At 41.4% G+C, this 20,251-nt stretch overlaps 1 protein-coding gene across 2 annotated transcripts in view; it reads right to left on the bottom strand.

The window, feature by feature from the left end:
• Nucleotides 1-20,251, bottom strand: part of KCNH1 (potassium voltage-gated channel subfamily H member 1) — a 420,947-nt gene that overhangs the window by 349,215 nt on the left and 51,481 nt on the right. For both annotated transcript variants that reach the window (XM_004013916.5, XM_004013915.5), the window contains exons 4-5: nucleotides 19,954-20,082; nucleotides 8,480-8,598 (exon numbers count right to left, since the gene is read on the bottom strand). In XM_004013916.5, the coding sequence (XP_004013965.2) occupies nucleotides 8,480-8,598; nucleotides 19,954-20,082 (248 nt within the window). The remainder of the gene's footprint in view (nucleotides 1-8,479; nucleotides 8,599-19,953; nucleotides 20,083-20,251) is intronic.

The following is a 20,251-nucleotide window of genomic DNA, read 5'->3' as shown; positions in this document are numbered from 1 at the left end:
AGGTTTGATGAGATGGACCTTTGTTGGCAAAGTAATGTCTCTGCTTTTTAATATGATATCTAGGTGGGTCATGACTTTCCTTCCAAGGAGTAAGCGTCTAAATTTCATGGCTGCAGTCACCGTCTGCAGTGATTTTGGAGCCCAAAAAATAAAGTCTGACACTGTTTCCACTGTTTCCCCATCTATTTCCCATGAAGTGACGGGACCAGATGCCATGATCTTTGTTTTCTGAATGTTGAGCTTTAAGCCAACTTTTTCACTCTCCTCTTTCACTTTCATCAAGAGACTCTTTAGTTCTTTTCTTTCTGCCATAAAGGTGGTATCATCTGCATATCTGAACTTACTGATATTTCTCCTGGCAATCTTGATTCCAGCTTGTGCTTCTTCCAGTCCAGCGTTTCTCATGATGTGCTCTGCATAGAAGTTAAATAAGCAGGGTGACAATATACACCCTGTACTCCTTCTCCTATTTGGAACCAGTCTGTTGTTCCATGTCCAGTTCTAACTGTTGCTTCCTGACCTGCATACAGATTTCTCAAGGGGCAGGTCAGGTGGTCTGGTATTCCCATCTCTTTCAGAATTTTCCACAGTTGATTGTGATCCACACAGTCAAAGGCTTTGGCATAGTCAATAAAGCAGAAACAGATGTTTTTCTGAAACTCTCTTGCTTTTTCCATGATCCAGCAGATGTTGGCAATTTGATCTCTGGTTCCTCCACTTTTTCTAAAACCAGCTTGAACATCTGGAAGTTCACGGTTCACGTATTACTGAAGCCTGGCTTGGAGAATTTTGAGCATTACTTTACTAGCGTGTGAGATGAGTGCAACTGTGCAGTAGTTTGAGCATTCTCTGGCATTGCCTTTCTTTAGGACTGGAATGAAAACTGACCTTTTCCAGTCCTATGGCCACTGCTGAGTTTTCCAAATTTGCTGACATATTGAGCTTAATAAAGGACAGAAATGGTATGGACCTAACAGAAGCAGAAGATATTAAGAAGAGGTGGCAAGAATACACAGAAGAACTGTACAAAAAGATCTTCATGACCAAGATAATCACAATGGTGTGATCACTCACTTAGAGCCAGACATTCTGGAGTGTGAAGTCAGCTGGGCCTTAAAAAGCATCACTTTGAACAAAGCGCCCCTAGGAAATACCCCCCACCTGCCCCGATATCTTACACCACACTAAAGGCCTACTTACCTGAGTTCCTTTTACCCAGAACATTATGTATGGATTTTAACAAAAAGTATTAAGACATACTGAAAGCCAAAAAACACAGCCTAAAGAGACAGAGACAGATCTAGATATGGCAGGGATGCTGGAATTATCAGACCATAAATTTTTAAAAATATGATTCATATGCTAAAGGGTTCTAATAGATAAAATAGACAGCATGCAAGAACAGACAGGAAATGTAAGCAGAGATGTAAATTCTTAGAAAGAACCGAAAAGAAATGTTAGAGATCAAAAATACTGTAACTGAAATAAAGAATGCCTTTGATGGGCTCCATAGTAGACAGGACATGGCAGAGGAAAGCATTTCTGAGCTTGGGAACATGTCAACAGACACCTTCAAAACTGAAAAGCAAAGAGAAAAAGACAAAAAATTAAAGTAAAACAGGATGTCCAAGGACTGTGCAACAACTACAAAAGGTGTAACAAATATGAAATGGGAATAACAGAAGGAAAAGAAGGGGAAAATGGAAGAAATATTTGAAGCAATAATGACAGATAATTTCCCCCAAATTCATGTCAGACACCAAACCACAGAGAGTGGAAACTCAGTAAACACAAAGCAAGATAATGAAAAGAAACGTTTTTTTAAAAAAAACCACTGAGGCATAGCATATTCAAACTGCAGAAAATCAAACAAAAATTCCTCAAAGAATCCAGGGTGCGGGGGCAGGGAAGGGGGTGCATAGCAGGTGGGAGTGAGGGGAAATCATAACCTATTAGGAGGAAAGATAAGAATCACACCATAATTCCACTCAGAGACCACACAAGCAAGAAGAGAGTAGAGTGAAATATTTAAAGTGTTGAAAAAGCAAACACCAAACTAGAACTCTATACCTTGGAATATTATCTTTCAAAAGTGAAAGGATAAATAGACTCCCTCAGATAAAAATTGAGGGAATTTGTTGCCAGCAGAAATGCTTTGCAAGAAGCGTATAAAGAAGATATTCAGAGAGAAAGAAATATCAGTCATAAAGTTGGATCTACTTAATTAAAAAGAATAGTGCACACTGCATAAGGAATAAGGGAAGGTAAAAGAAAACATTTTTATTCTTAATTGATCTGACAGGTAACAGTAACAGCAGCAATATATGATAATATGTGTGTGTATGTATATAAATGCTTATGTACACTTATGAATAAGTGAATCACAAGAATAATACAAGGGACACGACAGAACAATTAGCAAAGCACTTAATTACAAAGCACTTGCACTGCTCATGAAGCAGTATATTACAGGGCATGCATGCTCATCACTTCAGTCCTGTCCAACTCTGCGACCCCAGGCACTGCAGCCTGCCAGACTCCTCTGTCCAAGGGACTTCCCAGGCAAGAATACTGAAGTGGGTTGCCATTTCTTCCTCCAAAGGATTTTCCCAACCCACAGTTTACAGCGGGCCCTCTAAATCCATGGTTTTCACACCTGTGGACTCAACCATGTGCAGATCAAAATATTCAGAAAAGGAATTCCAGAAAGTGCCAAAAAGCAAAACTTGAATTTGTTGCTCCACCAGCAACTATCTTCAGAGCAGTTATATTATATTTACAACTGTATACAGAGCATTTACATTATATTAGGTATTATAAGTAATCTAGAGATGATTTAAATTATATAAGAGGATATGCTTAGGTTATATACAAACACATGCCATTTTATATAAAAGACTTGAGCATCCATGGATTTTGGTATTTGTGAAGGGTCCTGGAAAAAAGTCCCTTGTAGATACCTAGGGATGACTGTATTTGAAAGTGGACTTGGATTACTTGTAAATGTATACTGCAAACTCTAGGGCAACCACTAAAAAAAAAAGTAAAAAAGGAAGTATAATTGATATCCTAAGGAAACAGGAAAGAAATAGAATCATATAACATGCTCAGTTAAAACCATAAAAGGCAAAAAAAGTGGAAGACAAAATAGGAACACAGAACCAAGGACAACAAAGAAAAACCAGCAACAAATTCTGTAGATATTAATCCAATTTTAATCTGACTTTAAAGTGGTTATCTGACAATAATCACTTTAAATGTCAATGATTTAAATAGGCCAATTAATACAGGGATTATCGAAGTGGATTGAGAAATAAGACCCAATTATATGCTGTCAGTAATAAACCCACTTTAAATACAAAGACACAAATAGATTAAAACAAAAGGGTAAAGAAAGATTTACCATACTAATGCTAAGCAAAAGAAAATGGGAGTTGCAATATTCATTTCTGACAGACCAGAAACTTCATAGCAAGAAAAATTATCAGGGATAAAGAATGGCATTACAACACATGTGTCTTTTTCAATGATGATTTTCTCAGGGTATATATGCAGCAGTGGGATTGCTGGGTCATATGGTAGTATCATTCCTAGTTTTTTAAGGAACCTCCATACTGTTCTCCATAGTGACTATATCAACTTACATTCCCACCAACAGTGCAGAGGATTCTATCTTCTCCACATCCTCTCCAGTATTTATCATTTGTAGATTTTTTTGATGTTGGCCATTCTCATTGGTGTGAGGTAACACCTCATTATAATTTTGATTTGCATTTCTCTAATAATGAGTGATGTTGAACACCTCTTCATGTATTTATTGGCCATCTGTATGTCTTCTTTGGAGAAATACCTATTTAGGTCTTCTGCCCATTTTTTGATTGGGTTATCATGTGTAAAATAGCTAGCTAGTGGGAAGCTGCTGTATAACACGGGGAGCCCAGCCTGACGCTCTGTGATGACCCAGAGGAGTGGGATGAGGGAGGGGAGGAAGGCTCAACAGGGAGGGGATATATATATAATTATGGCAGAAACAAACACAACATTGTAAAGCAATTATCCTCCAATTAAAACATAAATTTAAAAAAAGAATGGCATTACATAATGATAAAGGAGTTGGTTTTTCATGAAGACATAACAATCCTTAGTACATAGGCACCAAGCAACAGAGCATCAAAATATTAAATACCTGAGGCAAAAACTGAAAGAACTGAATACATGAGGCAAAAACGAACAGAACTGTGAGGAGAAATAGATGAATCCACTATGATTAGGAGAAATAGATGAATCCACTATGATTAGGAGAAATAGATGAATCCACTATGATAGTTAGAGACCTTAACAGCCCCCTAATGGAAACGTGCAGATCCAGCAGGCAAAAATCAGTCAGGGCATTGTTGAACTCAACACCACCATCAATCAAGTGGATAAAAAGGACATCTATAGACTGTTTCCTCTAATAGTAGCTAAATATACATTCTTCTCAAGCCCACATGGAACATTCGCCAAGACAGACCACACACTAGGCCATAAAACACAACAAATTTAAAAGAATAGAAATCAAACAATGTCTGCCCTCAGATCACAATGGAATTAAACCAGGAATCAGTAACAGAAAGATAGTTGGAAAATCGCCAAATACTTGGAGATTAAACAACACTTCTAAATAACACATGGGATCAAAGAAAAAAATCTCAATAGAAAGCTTTAAATATTTTGAACAAAGTGAAAATGAAAACACAACCTATCAAAATTTGTGGGATGCAGTGAAAGCAGTGTTTAAAAGGAAATTTATAGGACTGATATATTAGTAAAGAAGAAAGATCAAAAATCAGTAAACTGAGCTTCTATCTTAGGAAGCTAGAAAAAGAAGAGTAAATTCAATCCAAACTAAACAGAAGGAAAAAAAAAATTAGAGCAGAAATCAGTGAAATTTAAAACAGGAAACCATTAGAGAAAATCCACAAAACCAAAAGTTGGTTCTTTGAAAAGATCAATAAAATCCATAAGCCTCTAGCTAGGCTAATTAAAATTTACTAGCCCCTGGGAGAGGACCCAGATGTTTGCCTCATATTGCCAGTCAATCAGCACTTACTCATGCCAGACAGGTAGACAAAAACACCAACATCATTTCCTTTCTTTTATCCATTTGATCAATTAAGAAAAAAAAAAAAAACACTTATGAGCATCTACTATGTGCCAAACACTGTTTTTAAATGCTTGGGACATATCAGTGAACAGTAAGTACAATAAATAAGCAAACTGTATAGCTTCCCTAGTAGCTCACAGGGTAGAGAATCTGCCTGAAATGCAGGAGACCTGAGTTCGATCCCTGGGTTGGGAAGATCCCCTGGAGAAGGGAATGGCAACCCATTCCAGTACTCTTCCCTGGGAAATCCCATGAACAGAGGAGCCGGCCAGGTTACAGTCCATGGGTTCGCAGAGTTGGCTGGACATGACTAAGTGACTAACGATTTCAATTTCAGAGTATATCGGGAGATGTTAAGTGGAGAATAACAGAGGAGGTTAAGGAGAAGATTAAGAGTTATGAGTATTTCTTATTTTGTTATGAATGTTTGCATGTATCTGTGTATATGTGTGTGTATAGGCAATTTATTTTATTACTTTTATTTTCTTCCCTCTTACTCCTTTATCATCTAACACAAGACATATTGATAGAAATTAAGTTTATATCACACTGTTTAAGTTACAGGATGTCAAGGATCTCATCCAAGCAGTTTGCATCCTCCTCTGGGGGAGGGTAGGTATGTTTTGATTATATGCAAGAGAATGGATACAGGTATATGTATGGCTGAGCCCCTTTGCTGTCCACCTGAAACTATTAATATCACAACATTGTGAATCAGCTATATTTCAATACAAAATTAAAAGTTTAATTTAAAAAGATAAGGGGATGATATTAGGTGGAAGTATGACTTTGTTCGTCAGTTCAGTTGCTCAGCTGTGTCTGACTCTTTGCGACCACGTGGATTGCAACACGCTAGGCTTCCCTGTCCATCACCAATTCCCGGAGTTTACTCAAACTCACGTCCATCGAGTCAGTGATGCCATCCAACCATCTCATCCTCTGTCATCCCTTTCTCCTCCTGCCTTCAATCTTTCCTAGGATCAGGGTCTTTTCCAGTGAGTCAGTTCTGCCCATTAGGTGGCCAAAGTATCGGAGTTTCAGCTTCGGCATCAGTCCTTCCAATGAATATTCAGGACTTATTTCCTTTAGGATTGACTGGTTTGAGAGTCCAAGGGACTCTCAAGAGTCGTCTCCATTACCACAGTTCAAAAGCATCATTTCTTCAGCGCTCAACTTTTGTCTTTATTTGGAGATTAAACATGGTTTAAGGAAATGTATACAGGTGCCAAATTGACAAGGAATAAACCATGATGTTTAGTTTCATTTGTCAGCTTGGCTAGGCCATGATACCCAGTTGTTCAATCAAACACTAAGTGCTTCTGTGAAGATATTTTGTAGACGTGATTGACACCTACAATCAGCTGACTTTTAGGAAAGGAGATTACACTCTATAATCTAGGTGGTCCTCATCTAATCAGTTGAAAGGCCTTAAAAGCAGAACTGAGGTTTCCTTGAGAAAGAAGAACTTCCATCCATGGACCTCAGCATCAGCTCCTTGCAAGAGTTTTCAGCTGGCCAACCTGCTCTGTGAATTCTGTACCTGTCCAGCCAGCCCCCATCGCCACATAAACCAACTCCTTGCAATCGATCTCTTCAAATATAAATATCCTACTAGTTCTTGCAACTCTTACTGACACAGATAGCCACAGAAAGAAAATGACATTTGAGCAAAGACTTGCCATCGGTGAAGGAGCCGCACACAGATATCTACAGGCAGAGCAAGCCTGTGCTGTAAGAGGAACAGCAGGAACGTGGCTGGAAGGGAGTGAGCCAGGTGGAGAGCAGTGTGAGAGGAGGGAACTTTGTTAACCAAAAGCAGCATCAGGGACAGACAGTACAGGCTGTGAGCTGAACGGTCTCCTTTTTTTTATCATAAGATGAGCCCACGTCATGATAAAAATGACGCTACCATCATCCAAGGTCTCACCTGCTCCAACATGACAGAAATGAATGTCCCATTCCCACTATGGGCAGAAGCTTTTGGCTGCTATACATATAGGGACATCTTCTGTAGTCAGCTCGTTAGACATTCAGTGCATATGTGCAGAGCACCCACTGTCAGCTGCACCGTGCTGGGAGCATCTCCCTCAGGGGTATGGGAGCCAAGAGGCAAGTCAGGAAGCACCCTGCCTTCTGCGCTCAGATTAAGAACTGACGGGCCACCACCAGGCAGAGAGACAGCTAAGGTATGTCATCTTTGGGTATGATGGAAATGTGCTGTATAGAAGGTGTAATGCTCTTAATTGGTCTTACTAATTAACTAGACCTTACTTGGTCTAGTTGGGAAAAAGACCAGGCACCACCACAGGGAGATGAGAGTGGTTTGCAATGCAAAATCGCCAAAGACAGACAGTAATCATGGGGGTGCACTAAGCCTGATCAAACATCTTGTCCAGGCTTCCTAGACTCTCACTTGTCCCAGCAAAAGGAGGAACACCATCACCATGAGTTTTCCTTACTACAAAGGTTATGGAAACAATAATAATATTAAGTATATTTATTATCCAGGAAAACTTTCATAATCAGGTTTCCCTGGTGACTCAGATGGTAAAAGAATCTGCCTGCAACGCAGGAGACTTGGGTTTGATCCCTTGATCAGGAAGATTCCCTTGAGAAGTAAATGGCTACCCACTCCAGTATCCTTGCCCAGAGAATTCCATGGACAGAGGAGCCTGGTGGGCTACAGTCCATGGGGTCACAAAGAAACGGACATGACTGAGCGACTAACACTTTCACTTTTTTTTCACATGTTGATAATTATATAAAATGAAGAAAAGGCAATATAAGCCACCTTAAATGCACATATTGATTCTTAGATACATCTCAACTCCACTAGAGTGAAAAAATACATTGCTTAGGCTTGAGGAAATAGAATATTTCTTAAATACAAGGAAGAGTAAAGGCAAGCTCATAAAAAATTCTAACAATGTTACCTGTTTAGTGGGATTCTAAGTGATTTTTATTCTCTTTCTTTTTGTTTCCTGTATCTTCTTTTCCTATAATAGTATGTATTGCCCAAACAGCAAAGGTTTATAAGTAAAGCCCTCTTCATATATATGGCACTACTACTTTCCAAGTCAACTGACATCTTTTATCTCAAGCAATTTCAAATGGAATTTGGAGTTCCCTTTTACATACAGCAAAGTACAAAGCTCACAAGAGTTAACTCACTTACCCAGAGTCACACATTGTGGTATGCAGCTCAGCCGAGACAAGAGTCCAGAGTCCCGAAGGTCCCGTCCAAGCCAGCACCCTCCCTGGGGACCATATTCTCAGCCCAGGGACCCCCTGAAGTGAGCGGAGGGTTAAGCTGAACTAAGCCCTTGCCCTTACCTCGGCCAGACGGGAGTGCTTGTGGACATTCTCGCCTTTCTGCACGCTGGGAGCCAGCTGCTGCAGGACACCCCTGCTGCTCGTCAGTGCTCTGGTCAGCCGAGCGAACTTCCCCCAGCCTGGAGCATGCGGAAGACAGGGGAGACAGGTTCATGTGGGTCCTGAAGGCACTCGGACATTCACACCACAAGTTACGCTGTCAGATGCAGATTCCCACCCCGCCCCACCCCACCACCCCCCACCACCCCACCCCACCTTCTTGTGCACCCATGAGTCACTCGGCCATCCTAGCCATCAAAACTCGCTGCTCAGAGAAGCCCCTGGACATGCTGAAATCTGGGCAGCAGTGGACTTTTCCTTTGTACTTTTACTTGGTCCTAATCATAGCTCTGTGGTATAGGGAAGGCAGGTTTTAATAGTAGCATTGTTTTACAAATAGGGAAACTGAGGCACAGAGTGTCCAGGCAGTTAAAGAGTCTAGAACCCAGATCACTCTACTCTGGCCCAAGGCTTTTCTGCCAGATAATACCAGCCAACCGAGACGTTTCTCTGAATGTATGGCTCAGGCTGTTTGCAAGCCCCATGGTGTCTGATTCTAGCAGAGACCAAGCTGGTTCTAGGTTTTAAATAACTAGACAAGCTAGTCAAATGGTCATTCCATGTACTACATTCTCCAAAGCCAGGGGAATAAGAAATGAATTTAACCCCTGGAGAGGTGGGGAAATAATACTGGTTGATTTTAGTCTTCTCTGGGATGAGGGAAGGATAGTTGATGGCACGTAGGTCCCCTTAAAACTAGAAATTCAATGAGCCTAGCACTGAACTTGGAATAAAGAAATATGGCTATAAGTCCCAAATCTGCTTGCTTGTGACCACCAACAAATTGCTTAAGTCACCTGAGCCTCAGTTATCTCACCTGTAAAGTGGAACTTAAAATACTCTACCTACATGCTTTAAGTGCAGGATGCATTTTCCTGGTAAAGCAAACTAAGTTTAGCAGGCTCTGAGCAGCAGTGGACTAAAATAAACACTGTCTTGAGGCCTCCTTGGCCCTTTGGACTAGTTCCTCCAGGGGCAGTAAAACATTGGTCTTTTTCTAATCCTCCCACTCCATACTCCAAAATCTAAAATGAACAAGTGATCTTTACTAACAATTTAAGATGCATGAGGGATGTTTTAAAGGTCCCCAGAGACAAGTGTCCATTCCAACATTCAACAAGCCTTCTGCATCAAGCTTATGACCACAGCAATTGTCTCATGAGACTCCTGAAAGTCTGTAGGGGTTCTCCAAACCAGGCTTGGGCTTGGAAGTGCCAAAGACCTGGAGAGAGGTGTATATTAAATAAACAGAGCAGGTAACTATTTCTACATGACAGCTAAAAGCAAGACTAGGCAATATTATATTTCATCCTTTAGAGTTTAGAAGTAGTCAGTGCCTAGCAGCAGAAATCTCATTTACCACATTTTACCCTGGAGCACCTTTCCAAGACAGACTGAGAATCCAGAGGACAATGGAGTCAAGCAGAATGATGGCTCTTTTTTTTCTGCACAATCTTTAAGGATCATAATCTGTACAAATTTTTGTCAATATAGCAAGAATAGCAAATCAGGTCTTTTTATCTCTTCCAGAAGTTTGGGGCTATAATAAAAGGTAGTGGCATTTTCATCCATCCCAATGCCATTAGGCAGAGAAATGGGACTTGCTGGGGTCAGTGTGAAAAGAGACTCATGGTGATTGGGCCATGGGGAGTCCTGCTGGTGTTGACAGGAGGGAACAGCCCAGACTCTCCAGGGGTCTTTGACATCTTCCCCCAAATCAGCCATTTATGAAAGTGCTCATTGGAATTTGCTTGTGTGAACCATGGGCTAGAATATTTTAAAGTCTCTTTCAATTAAAAAGATCATACACCATTACCAAGTGGGCTTTATCCCAGGGATGCAAGGATTCTTCAATATCTGCAAATCAATCAATGTAATATACCACATTAACAAATTAAAAAATAAAAGGCATATGATTATCTCAATAGATGCAGAGAAAGCCTTTGACAAAATTCAACATCCATTTATGATAAAAAAAAAAAAACTCTCCAGAAAGCAGGAATAGAAGGAACATTCCTCAACATAATAAAAGCTATATATGACAAACCCACAGCAAACATTATCCTCAATGGTGAAAAATTGAAAGCATTTCCCCTAAAGTCAGGAACAAGACAAGAGTGCCCACTCCCACCACTACTATTCAACATAGTTTTGGAAGTTTGGGCCACAGCAATCAGAGCAGAAAAAGAAATAAAAGGAATCCAAATTGGAAAAGAAGAAGTAAAACTCTCACTGTTTGCAGATTACATGATCCTCTACATAGAAAACCCTAAAGACTCCACCAGAAAAGTACGAGAGCTAATCAATGAATATAGTAAAGTTGCAGGATATAAAATTAACACACAGAAATCCCTTGCATTCCTATACACTAATAATGAGAAAACAGAAAGAGAAATTAAGGAAACAATTCCATTCACCATTGCAATGAAAAGAATAAAATACTTAGGAATATATCTACCTAAAGAAACTAAAGACCTATATATAGAAAACTATAAAACACTGGTGAAAGAAATCAAAGAGGACACTAATAGATAGAGAAATATACCATGTTCATGGATCAGAAGAATCAATATAGTGAAAATGAGTATACTACCCAAAGCAATCTATAGATTCAATGCAATCCCTATCAAGCTACCAATGGTATTTTTCACAGAGCTAGAACAAATAATTTCACAATTTGTATGGAAATACAAAAAACCTCAAATAGCCAAAGCAATCTTGAGAAAGAAGAATGGAACTGGAGGAATCAACCTGCCTGACTTCAGGCTCTACTACAAACCCAAGTCATCAAGACAGTATGGTACTGGCACAAAGACAGAAATATAAACCAATGGAACAAAATAGAAAGCCCAGAGATAGATCCATGCACCTATGGACACCTTATCTTTGACAAAGGAGGCAAGAATGTGCAATGGAGAAAAGACAATCTCTTTAACAAGTGATGCTGAGAAAACTGGTCAACCACTTGTAAAAGAATGAAACTAGATCACTTTCTAACACCATAAAATAAACTCAAAATGGATTAAAGATCTAAATGTAAGACCAGAAACTATAAAACTCCTAGAGGAGAACATAGGCAAAACACTCTCCAACATAAATCCCAGCAGGATTCTCTATGACCCACCTCCCAGAATATTGGAAATAAAAGCAAAAATAAACAAATGGGACCTAATTAAACTTAAAAGCTTCTGCACAACAAAGGAAACTATAAGCAAGGTGAAAAGATACCCTTCAGAATGGGAGAAAATAATAGCAAATGAAGCAACTGACAGACAACTAATCTCAAAAATATACAAGCAACTCCTGCAGCTCAATTCCAGAAAAATAAACGACCCAATAAAAAAAATGGGCCAAAGAACTAAATAGACATTTCTCCAAAGGAGACATACAGATGGCTAACAAACACACGAAAAGATGCTCAACATCACTCATTATCAGAGAAATGCAAATCAAAACCACAATGAGGTACCATTTCACGCCAGTCAGGATGTCTGCGATCCAAAAGTCTACAAGCAATAAATGCTGGAGAGGGTGTGGAGAAAAGGGAACCCTCTTACACTGTTGGTGGGAATGCAAACTAGTGCAGCCCCTATGGAGAACAGTGTGGAGATTCCTTAAAAAACTGTAAATAGAACTGCCTTGTGACCCAGCAATCCCACTGCTGGGCATACACACCGAGGAAACCAGAATTGAAAGAGACACATGAACTCCAATGTTCATCGCAGCACTGTTTATAGTAGCCAGGACATGGAAGCAACCTAGATGTCCATCAGCAGATGAATGGATAAGAAAGCTGTGGTATGTATACACAATAGAGTATTACTCAGTCATCAAACAGAATACATTGGAATCAGTTCTAATGAGGTGGATGAAACTGGAGCCTATTATACAGAGTGAAGTAAGCCAGAAAGAAAAACACCAATACAGTATACTAATGCATATATATGGAATTTAGAAAGATGGTAATGATAACCCTGTATGCGAGACAGCAAAAGAGACACAGATGTATAGAACAGGCTTTGGACTCTGTGGGAGAGGGCAAGGGTGGAATGATTTGGGAGAATGGCATTGAAACATGTATAATATCATATATGAAATGAATCACCAGTCCAGGTTCGATGCAGGATACAGGATGCTCAGGGCTGGTGCACTGGGATGACCCAGAGGGATGGTATGGGGAGGGAGGTGGGAGAGGGGTTCAGGATGGGGAACACATGTATACCCATGGCAGAGTCATGTTGATGAATGGCAAAACCAATACAATATTGTAAAGTAATTAACTTCCAATTAAAATATATAAATTTATATTTTAAAAAATAAATAAAGTCTCTTTCAGAGTCAGGCTCACCTTCAGCTCAAAACAAAGCTGGAAATGAATTCTGCAAAGCTCTTCAAGAGGAGAAGAAAGTATATTTTCCAGGTGGGGAGAAAACAGTTGTGCACGTAAAAATCAGCAAGGGCTCTACACACCCCCCATTCAGTCCTACCCACCTACCCACCACTACCACCTCCACCATGATCTACACTCTGGGACCAATGATAAGAGGGACTTGGCAGGGCAGATATCTCAGACCCTGCCTGGCAGGGATTGGGATCCTGGTCCATCCGATGGCATGGCCCAAAACATTAAAAGAAAGATTCCTGGACTTTTGGGCATTTCCCTAGGCCCAGGCTAGTCCCTCACTCTAGCCCTGATACTCTGCTCTCGACTGACTGTGAAGGGCACAGGAAGGTGAGGGTATGTTGGATGGGGAAATGGACAGGCAACATGAAACCCTCCATCGCATCCCTACCAGGACAGGCAGACTCTGCCTCTTCTGAAGGGAGGCAATAAGTCCTTTCCCAAGTTCCACCCCCAAGTTGTTCTTCCTGGGCTCTAAAAACTTTGTAATAGGAATCATGCTGAGCCAGATGGAAGAACATCATTCATTCACATATTAATTCCAAACATAACGAATATGTACCATCAAAGTGCCGAGTACCAGGGATGCTAAGATGAGTAAGGTACAGATTCTGGCCTCAAAGCGCTTGTATTCTAGTACAGAAGACTGATAAGTAAATTAAAAACCATGATAGAGTAAGCTAAATTATATAATACATGATTACAGGATGCTAGAGAAGCATCTCAACTATCCAGAGAAGGCATAACAAATCCAGGCTGGGCTATCAGGGAGAGCTTCCCACAGGAAGTGATACTAGAGGAAACTTTGCAAAGATGAGTAGGAGCCAACTGAACTCAGGAAAGAAAAGACAGACAATCCAACACAGAAGCAACAGCACCCATGAAGGCATAAAAATCATAAAGCAGAATAATATGTCAGTGACAAGGAAGACCTTCTAAATAGCTAGATGAACGGTGCATAGCATGCAGAGGGGAGGAGAATGCAGGCAGTGGCCTGAAGTGATGCTAAAGAGGTCATCAAAGATCAGACCAAGAAGAACTTAGGTGCAAGAACCTAGATGACAAGTTAACAAATTTGAACTTCAACCTGAAATCCAAAGGGAATCCAGTAAAGGAGTTTAAATGTGGTGGGGGCATTTTAGGAGAGAATGGCAGTGTGGGAGTGGATAACAGATAGAAGACCAACCAGAATCCCAGGCAAGACATCATGAGGGCCTGGGCCAGTGCTGTGGCCTGAGCCAGGAGACAAGGGGAGACTTGAGAACAGCTGCAGAGGAAGAATCAATGACTGTAGGAGAGAGGAGGCGATCCAAGTAGTCCCCAGTTAGGGTGACTGGGGTGATAGCCATACAATAAGATTGCAAACATGGGAGAAAGTAAGTCAGACTGAGACAAACAAGTATATGACATCACTTATGTGTGGAATATATAAAAAAAAATGACACAAATGAACTTATTTACAAAACAGAAACAGACTCACAGACATAGAAAACAAATTTATGGTTGCCAAAGGGGACAATGGGGAGGAGTTAGGAGTATGGGATCAACAGACACACATCACTATACACAAAACAGATAAACAACAAGGATTTACTGTACAGCATAGGGAAATATATTCACTTGTAATAACCTATAATGGAAAAGTTCTGAAAAAGAGTATGTATGTATATACATTCATATATTAATATATCTGAATCACTTTGCTGTACACCTGAAACTTACATACTACTGTAATTATACATCAATAAAAATTTTAAGAAAACACAGAAGAGAAGCAAATGGGTTTGGTAGAAGATAAATGTACAATTTGGACCAACAATGTTCCTTACAGCAGAGCATCAGGAAAAACACTGCTGGAAAAAGTCAATTTCCTGTTGTCCGAAGGGCCAACTGGGGGAGAATAACTCAATGAGAATCGAGCTTAAGGTGATCTTGTTAAGGGAAGTCACTTCCACAAGGAAAATGAGGCAGCTGGGAGACCCTCTGCCTTCAAGGAAGCCTTTCCCTGATACCACCTACCCCCAGCCAAATCACCAGCTCCCGCCTATGTACCCCTATTTGCCTTAGGCAGACTCCCATTAGATTATTGGTTAGGATTCTTTGTTCTTATTTGCTTACCTGTCTGCCCATCTCCCAAATAGACTATAAGGAGCAGGGTCTCTGTCTTACATTTCCTTAATGTCAGTGTCGATCATAAAGCTAAACATCCCCAAAGACACCCAGTAAGTGTGTATGCTGAATAAACGTGGATGAAGAACAAATTGTTTTCTCCCATTGTCCTACTTCTATCTGGGTTTCCAGTAGACATAAAGTCCCAAAGGAAAAGCAGCCCGTTTTACAAACTCTATTCAGTTTTAGGAGGTATTTCTGCACACACCCTTCCAATTATATCCCATTTGGGAGTTCAACAGGGATCTGAGCTCAGATGAAGAAATCCCCAGCTCAGGGTTCTTCTAGCTCTGTCTTAAAGGTCACCACATGGCAGGTAGGGCTGGGTGTGTCAGGGGGCGATCAAAGCATCACATGATCAGGCAAGATGAGAAGGGTAAACAGGAGGGGGGAACAAAGCATGAATGGAGAAGGACAGGAGAAGGGGAACGCAGTTTGCACTCTAACAAGCAGCTAGAAAGTATTCACCGAGTCCTTTCTCCATTCAGTAAGGACAACCCTCTCTCCCTTACTTGAGCCCACACTGGCTACTGGCTTCAGCTGGGGTGAGTCCCCCACTAGGCTGCTTTAGCCCATACATCCCTGTATCCTCCCTAGGCCAGAAGAGATGGTTCTAAGAGGAGCTGAAATTGCAGCTGCTCCCAGGGCAAGTCCAGAGATACTAGAAAACACAGATCTAGAGGCCCCTCCCTGGGAAACCTCCTGGGAGCCCTTGGAACAGAAGTTGCAGAGGACTCCTGGAAGCGCCCTGGGGGGCAGAGGACAGGACGTAGGCACATCCTGAGCTGCTTAGCCACAGAGTCCCTGAGAGGGGCTGGAGCCATAATCCAACACCCAGCAGGGAACCAAGGACACGCGGGCCACTAGTGTGGACACTGCCGAGGTGTCCTCAAGTCTTCCTGCCCCCAGATCATTCTGTCGATGTACCAACGACCAAAACTCTAGAATGGCTTCTTCAAGCAGAAGTCACTACATCATCACCTTCCAGTCATCCCAAGTGCAGAGAGAGAAAATCTGACTATTGAAGAGGGCGGGGGCCTGTGCTTTGTATCTAGTACCCTCTTTCTTCCCTGAGAGCACCTCATATGTACCCCACGTGAAGATTCGTGCAGAAGGGTCAGCAGTTAGGGCAGCTTGCGAGAGCCTTCAGCCCTGAATATTCTATATCTTTGGCCTTTACAAACCTCCTTCAGAGTTTAACATTCATTGTGTTGTCTACTCTTGGCTCAATTTTAACCCTGAATTTAGAAGTAAACGTGTGGACCTTTGAAAATGAATTCGCTCCTTTAATGTGAGATTATTCAGTGAGGTAAGAGAGCAAACAAGAGGGGTGACTCATTGTGGGGTGAACAATGTGGAAAAAACCTCTGAGCCCTACACTCTAATTCTTCTCTACCCGCTTGCCTGGTTTATCAGGGCGGAGTCAACAGAGAAAAACACCCTGCAGCCCACTCCCAATTATCCACAGTAACAGAAAAGCAAGAGATGGGGAACAAGTGAAACCCCAGAGCGTCCCTGAATCTCATTTCAACCAAGAATCCCCACCTACTCTCTCCTTCAGCCTCTAAACACACACACATGCACACACAGTACAGCTGTTTCCAAACAGCAAACCTAGCTTGACTTTCATCCCCTTGCTCCATGCCATTTGTGGGCACTTCTTTTAATCAGAGAACAAGGGAAACAGCCAAAAGATGAACAGGAAAGAAGAGATGAGGCAATCAGGGGTCTAGATAATTCATGAAAAGGGTCATGAGAATTGATACACTAAATAAAAGAGGAGGCTTAGAGAGCATACCCAGGGCCCATCACATGTGATTGGAGCTTAGGGCCAAAGGGGAGTTACTTTGTGTCAGATGCTAAAATAGTCTATCACCAATGATCCTGTGTGTTCTCCCCTTTGTGGGTTGTTCATGGGAAAGTGTTAGGCTCCAACTGGCGTCTCGAATTACTGTTAGGATACACCCATCCCACTCCCGAGCCCCAAAGTTCAGCACAAAGCCATCAGAAAAAACAAAGTCATTTTAAAGACAATCTAAGCATAGCTGACTTTATGGGAAAACATCTCATACTGCTAGGCTAAGGAGCAAATACCTGGGGATTTTCTGAGGTTTTCAATTATCCATCCTTCCATTACACCTCAAAAGTGAATTCTACGAGCTTCCATGGTGGCTGAGTGGTAAAGAATCTGCCTGCCAATGCAGGGTACATGGGTTTGATCCCTAGTCCAGGAAGATCCCACATGCCATGCAGCAACTAAGACCAGGTGCCACAACTGTTGAGCCTATGATGTAGAGCCTGGAAAACCGCAGCGATGGAGCCCACCAGCTACAGCTGCTGAAGCCCACCCGCAGTAAAGCCCACACTCCACAACAAGAGAAGCCATCACAGCGAGAAGCTCACACGCCGCAACCAGAGAGTAGTTCCTGCTCACCGCAATTAGAGAGACGCCCGTGCAGCAACAAAGACTCAGCACAGCCCAAAATAAAGAAACCTTTTTTTTTCTTAAAGATGAATTCTACGCAAGCCTGGGTCACCAGCACTCAGACTTTTAATGCTGATTGAGGTGTTGCACTGAAAGCGCAGCTAGACCGGCTGGAATCTCGCAATGTGAGAACACTTCCAAGGAGAAATGTCAAGTCAGGAGAATCACCCAGTCACATGGCCGTGTATTTTCCATCTACAAGATGTTTGCCCACCATTATATTGGACTCTTGCAGCCAGAACTGCAGTTTATAGACTTACAACGAACAAGGCCGGAGAATTATTATGCTCTTCCATCATCAACAGATTAGTATAAAACCTGACCTCATCCTAAACAGACCACCAAATCCACGTGGGTCAGGGGCACGGTGACATGACAAGTGGGAAGGTCTAAACATATCTGCCATAGCATTTGAAGTGGACAGGCTTATAAAGTCCCATCTTGGAGGAAACATTGAACGTGATCCACTATCTGCATTCTTATATTGAGGGACAAACAGCGTGTACTTGTGTGTGTATGCACACATGTATATTTTAAATTTTTAGGAAGCAAGCCACGTATTACTCCTATGTATTTCATGGACAAAGAGAATTAATATCTGGTTCCCTTGGCTAACAGGGAATAGGGTGTGCGTGTGTGTACGAAAACTTTGATGCACAAGGGGAAGGCATGAGTGAGGCAGGACAAATGAAGTGGAGCATTTTATGCCTGAAAAACAAACCTCAGTGAGTCTCCCTGCATCAGTCTGATTTATCTCTTCTTTCAGGCTCCCCGAGAATGCCACGCGGACACCCCGTGGGGGGTACTCTAAGTTGACTCAGCTCTTCCTGATAAACAATCCCTTCACATCACCTGAAAATGTTCCAGTGGTGATGATAAGAAACATTCTGACTCGACCACATCCCCTAGTTCACATTTTTCAGAGAAAACTTGCAAAAATAAGTGTCAAAATATCAGATTATCTTTAACGTGCTATTTATGTGTTTACCCAGTTAAAAAAGCGAATGGCCTTTCTAGATGGTAACAGGATGACACTCATCACGAGTGAGTCTATCGCCCAGGGATAGCTACTGCACTGAGAAATCTTCAAGTCAGAAACCAGAAATCAGGGAATCACAAATCTGCAGGAAAAAAAGGAGACTGTGGAAGTCTCAGACAGTGGAGAGACTTTATTTACATCTGCTCTGGTCTTGAAATCCAAAGGCAGGCTGTCATCAATTTACTGAGCTATAGACAGTAAAAAAAAAAAAAAAAAAAAGGATGCACTGGTCTGCACAGCACTGTGCTCTAAACTCTATAAAAATGAGCATCCAAACATGGCAGGACTTTATACGCCCTCAGAGGACACAGCCCCAGAGGGAGCAGCCATGGAAAGCTTTTTCTTTCCTCCTTTCTTGCCATTTAACAATCACAGTTTGTCACATCAAGGATAACATGCCCCAGTTTTACTCTCCCTTGAACTTCACTCCTATCTCTCTGCTGCATCTCAGAAAAATGCAAGGAGCAGGGTCTCAGGTAGAGCTGGAAAATCAGCCGCCCAGCCAGGAAATACTGCTATGAGAAAGAGCTCCTGGCCTCTTGGCTATCTTGGAAAAGAGTGCTCTGACAACCTCCTGATTCCAGACTTCTGGGTTTGACAGCCTGATGGGCTGGACCACTTCAGGAGTATCACTGTTTTAGAAATTCTGAGCCTTTTCCTCTCCTAGGTCCCCAGTGTTATTCAAACAATATGTGTGTGTGATACGGCTGAGGTGAGTGCTAAAATCTGTGGTTCCGGAGTTGATTAAATGACCCATATGGGAATGTTACTGAAGACACTGGCCTCATTAATGCCATGTTTCCAATGAATTAACCAGCCACAGACTTAATCAACCACAGAGGTAGCGATGTGCTAAAATCTGCTTTAACACTCTGAAAATGCTAGAACTCGAATTTAAAGAAGTGTACATGTATGTGAGATGAATATGGTCATGAGCAGCTCATTTGGGTAACTGACATCTGTCATGTGAAAACCTGCAAAGGTTCCAAAGATACCAGAAGTGCCCAATTACCTTCTTCTGTCTACTTGGAAAGGGTTAATCTACAGAGGTATGAAATTGATTAAAATGCCTTCCTAACCAAAGCTTTTTTTCCTCACTTTCTTTTCCCTCAGTGCATTCCAGAATGATACAATGCTTTACCCAACACAAATTAAAGTTTAAATATTTGTCCTTGTGCAGAGATTGCTGTGGCAACCTCAAATTCTCTGTAACAGAGTCACACGATAGGCAAAAAATAATAATAATAATAATTCTTTTTGTACAAATCAGAATTACAAACCTTTACATGAATCATCTTCAATCGGCTGTTTGAAAGCGGTTATGTCACTGAAAGTGCAAAGAAATAAAACCACTTTATCCTGTTCGTTTCGAATTGGAGCAATTTTCACAAAGAACCACACAGGTGTCCCTGAAAGAAATACCAAAAGATTGGTCAGTAATTTGCACTCTCTTTAGAGGGACCAACATAAGGACTTGGGAACAAATCGGTACAAACATTAATTCATTTTTAGAATGGCTTCATTCCTTCAGGTTCTGGGGGTTTATACCACTAATTTTTCTTCTTGCTGGAATGAAAG

This window comes from Ovis aries, chromosome 12 (assembly GCF_016772045.2).
Source record: "Ovis aries strain OAR_USU_Benz2616 breed Rambouillet chromosome 12, ARS-UI_Ramb_v3.0, whole genome shotgun sequence".
NCBI lineage: Eukaryota > Metazoa > Chordata > Mammalia > Artiodactyla > Bovidae > Ovis > Ovis aries.
Note: the sequence above shows the minus strand (reverse complement) of the source record. Positions and strands in the feature narration are given on the sequence as shown.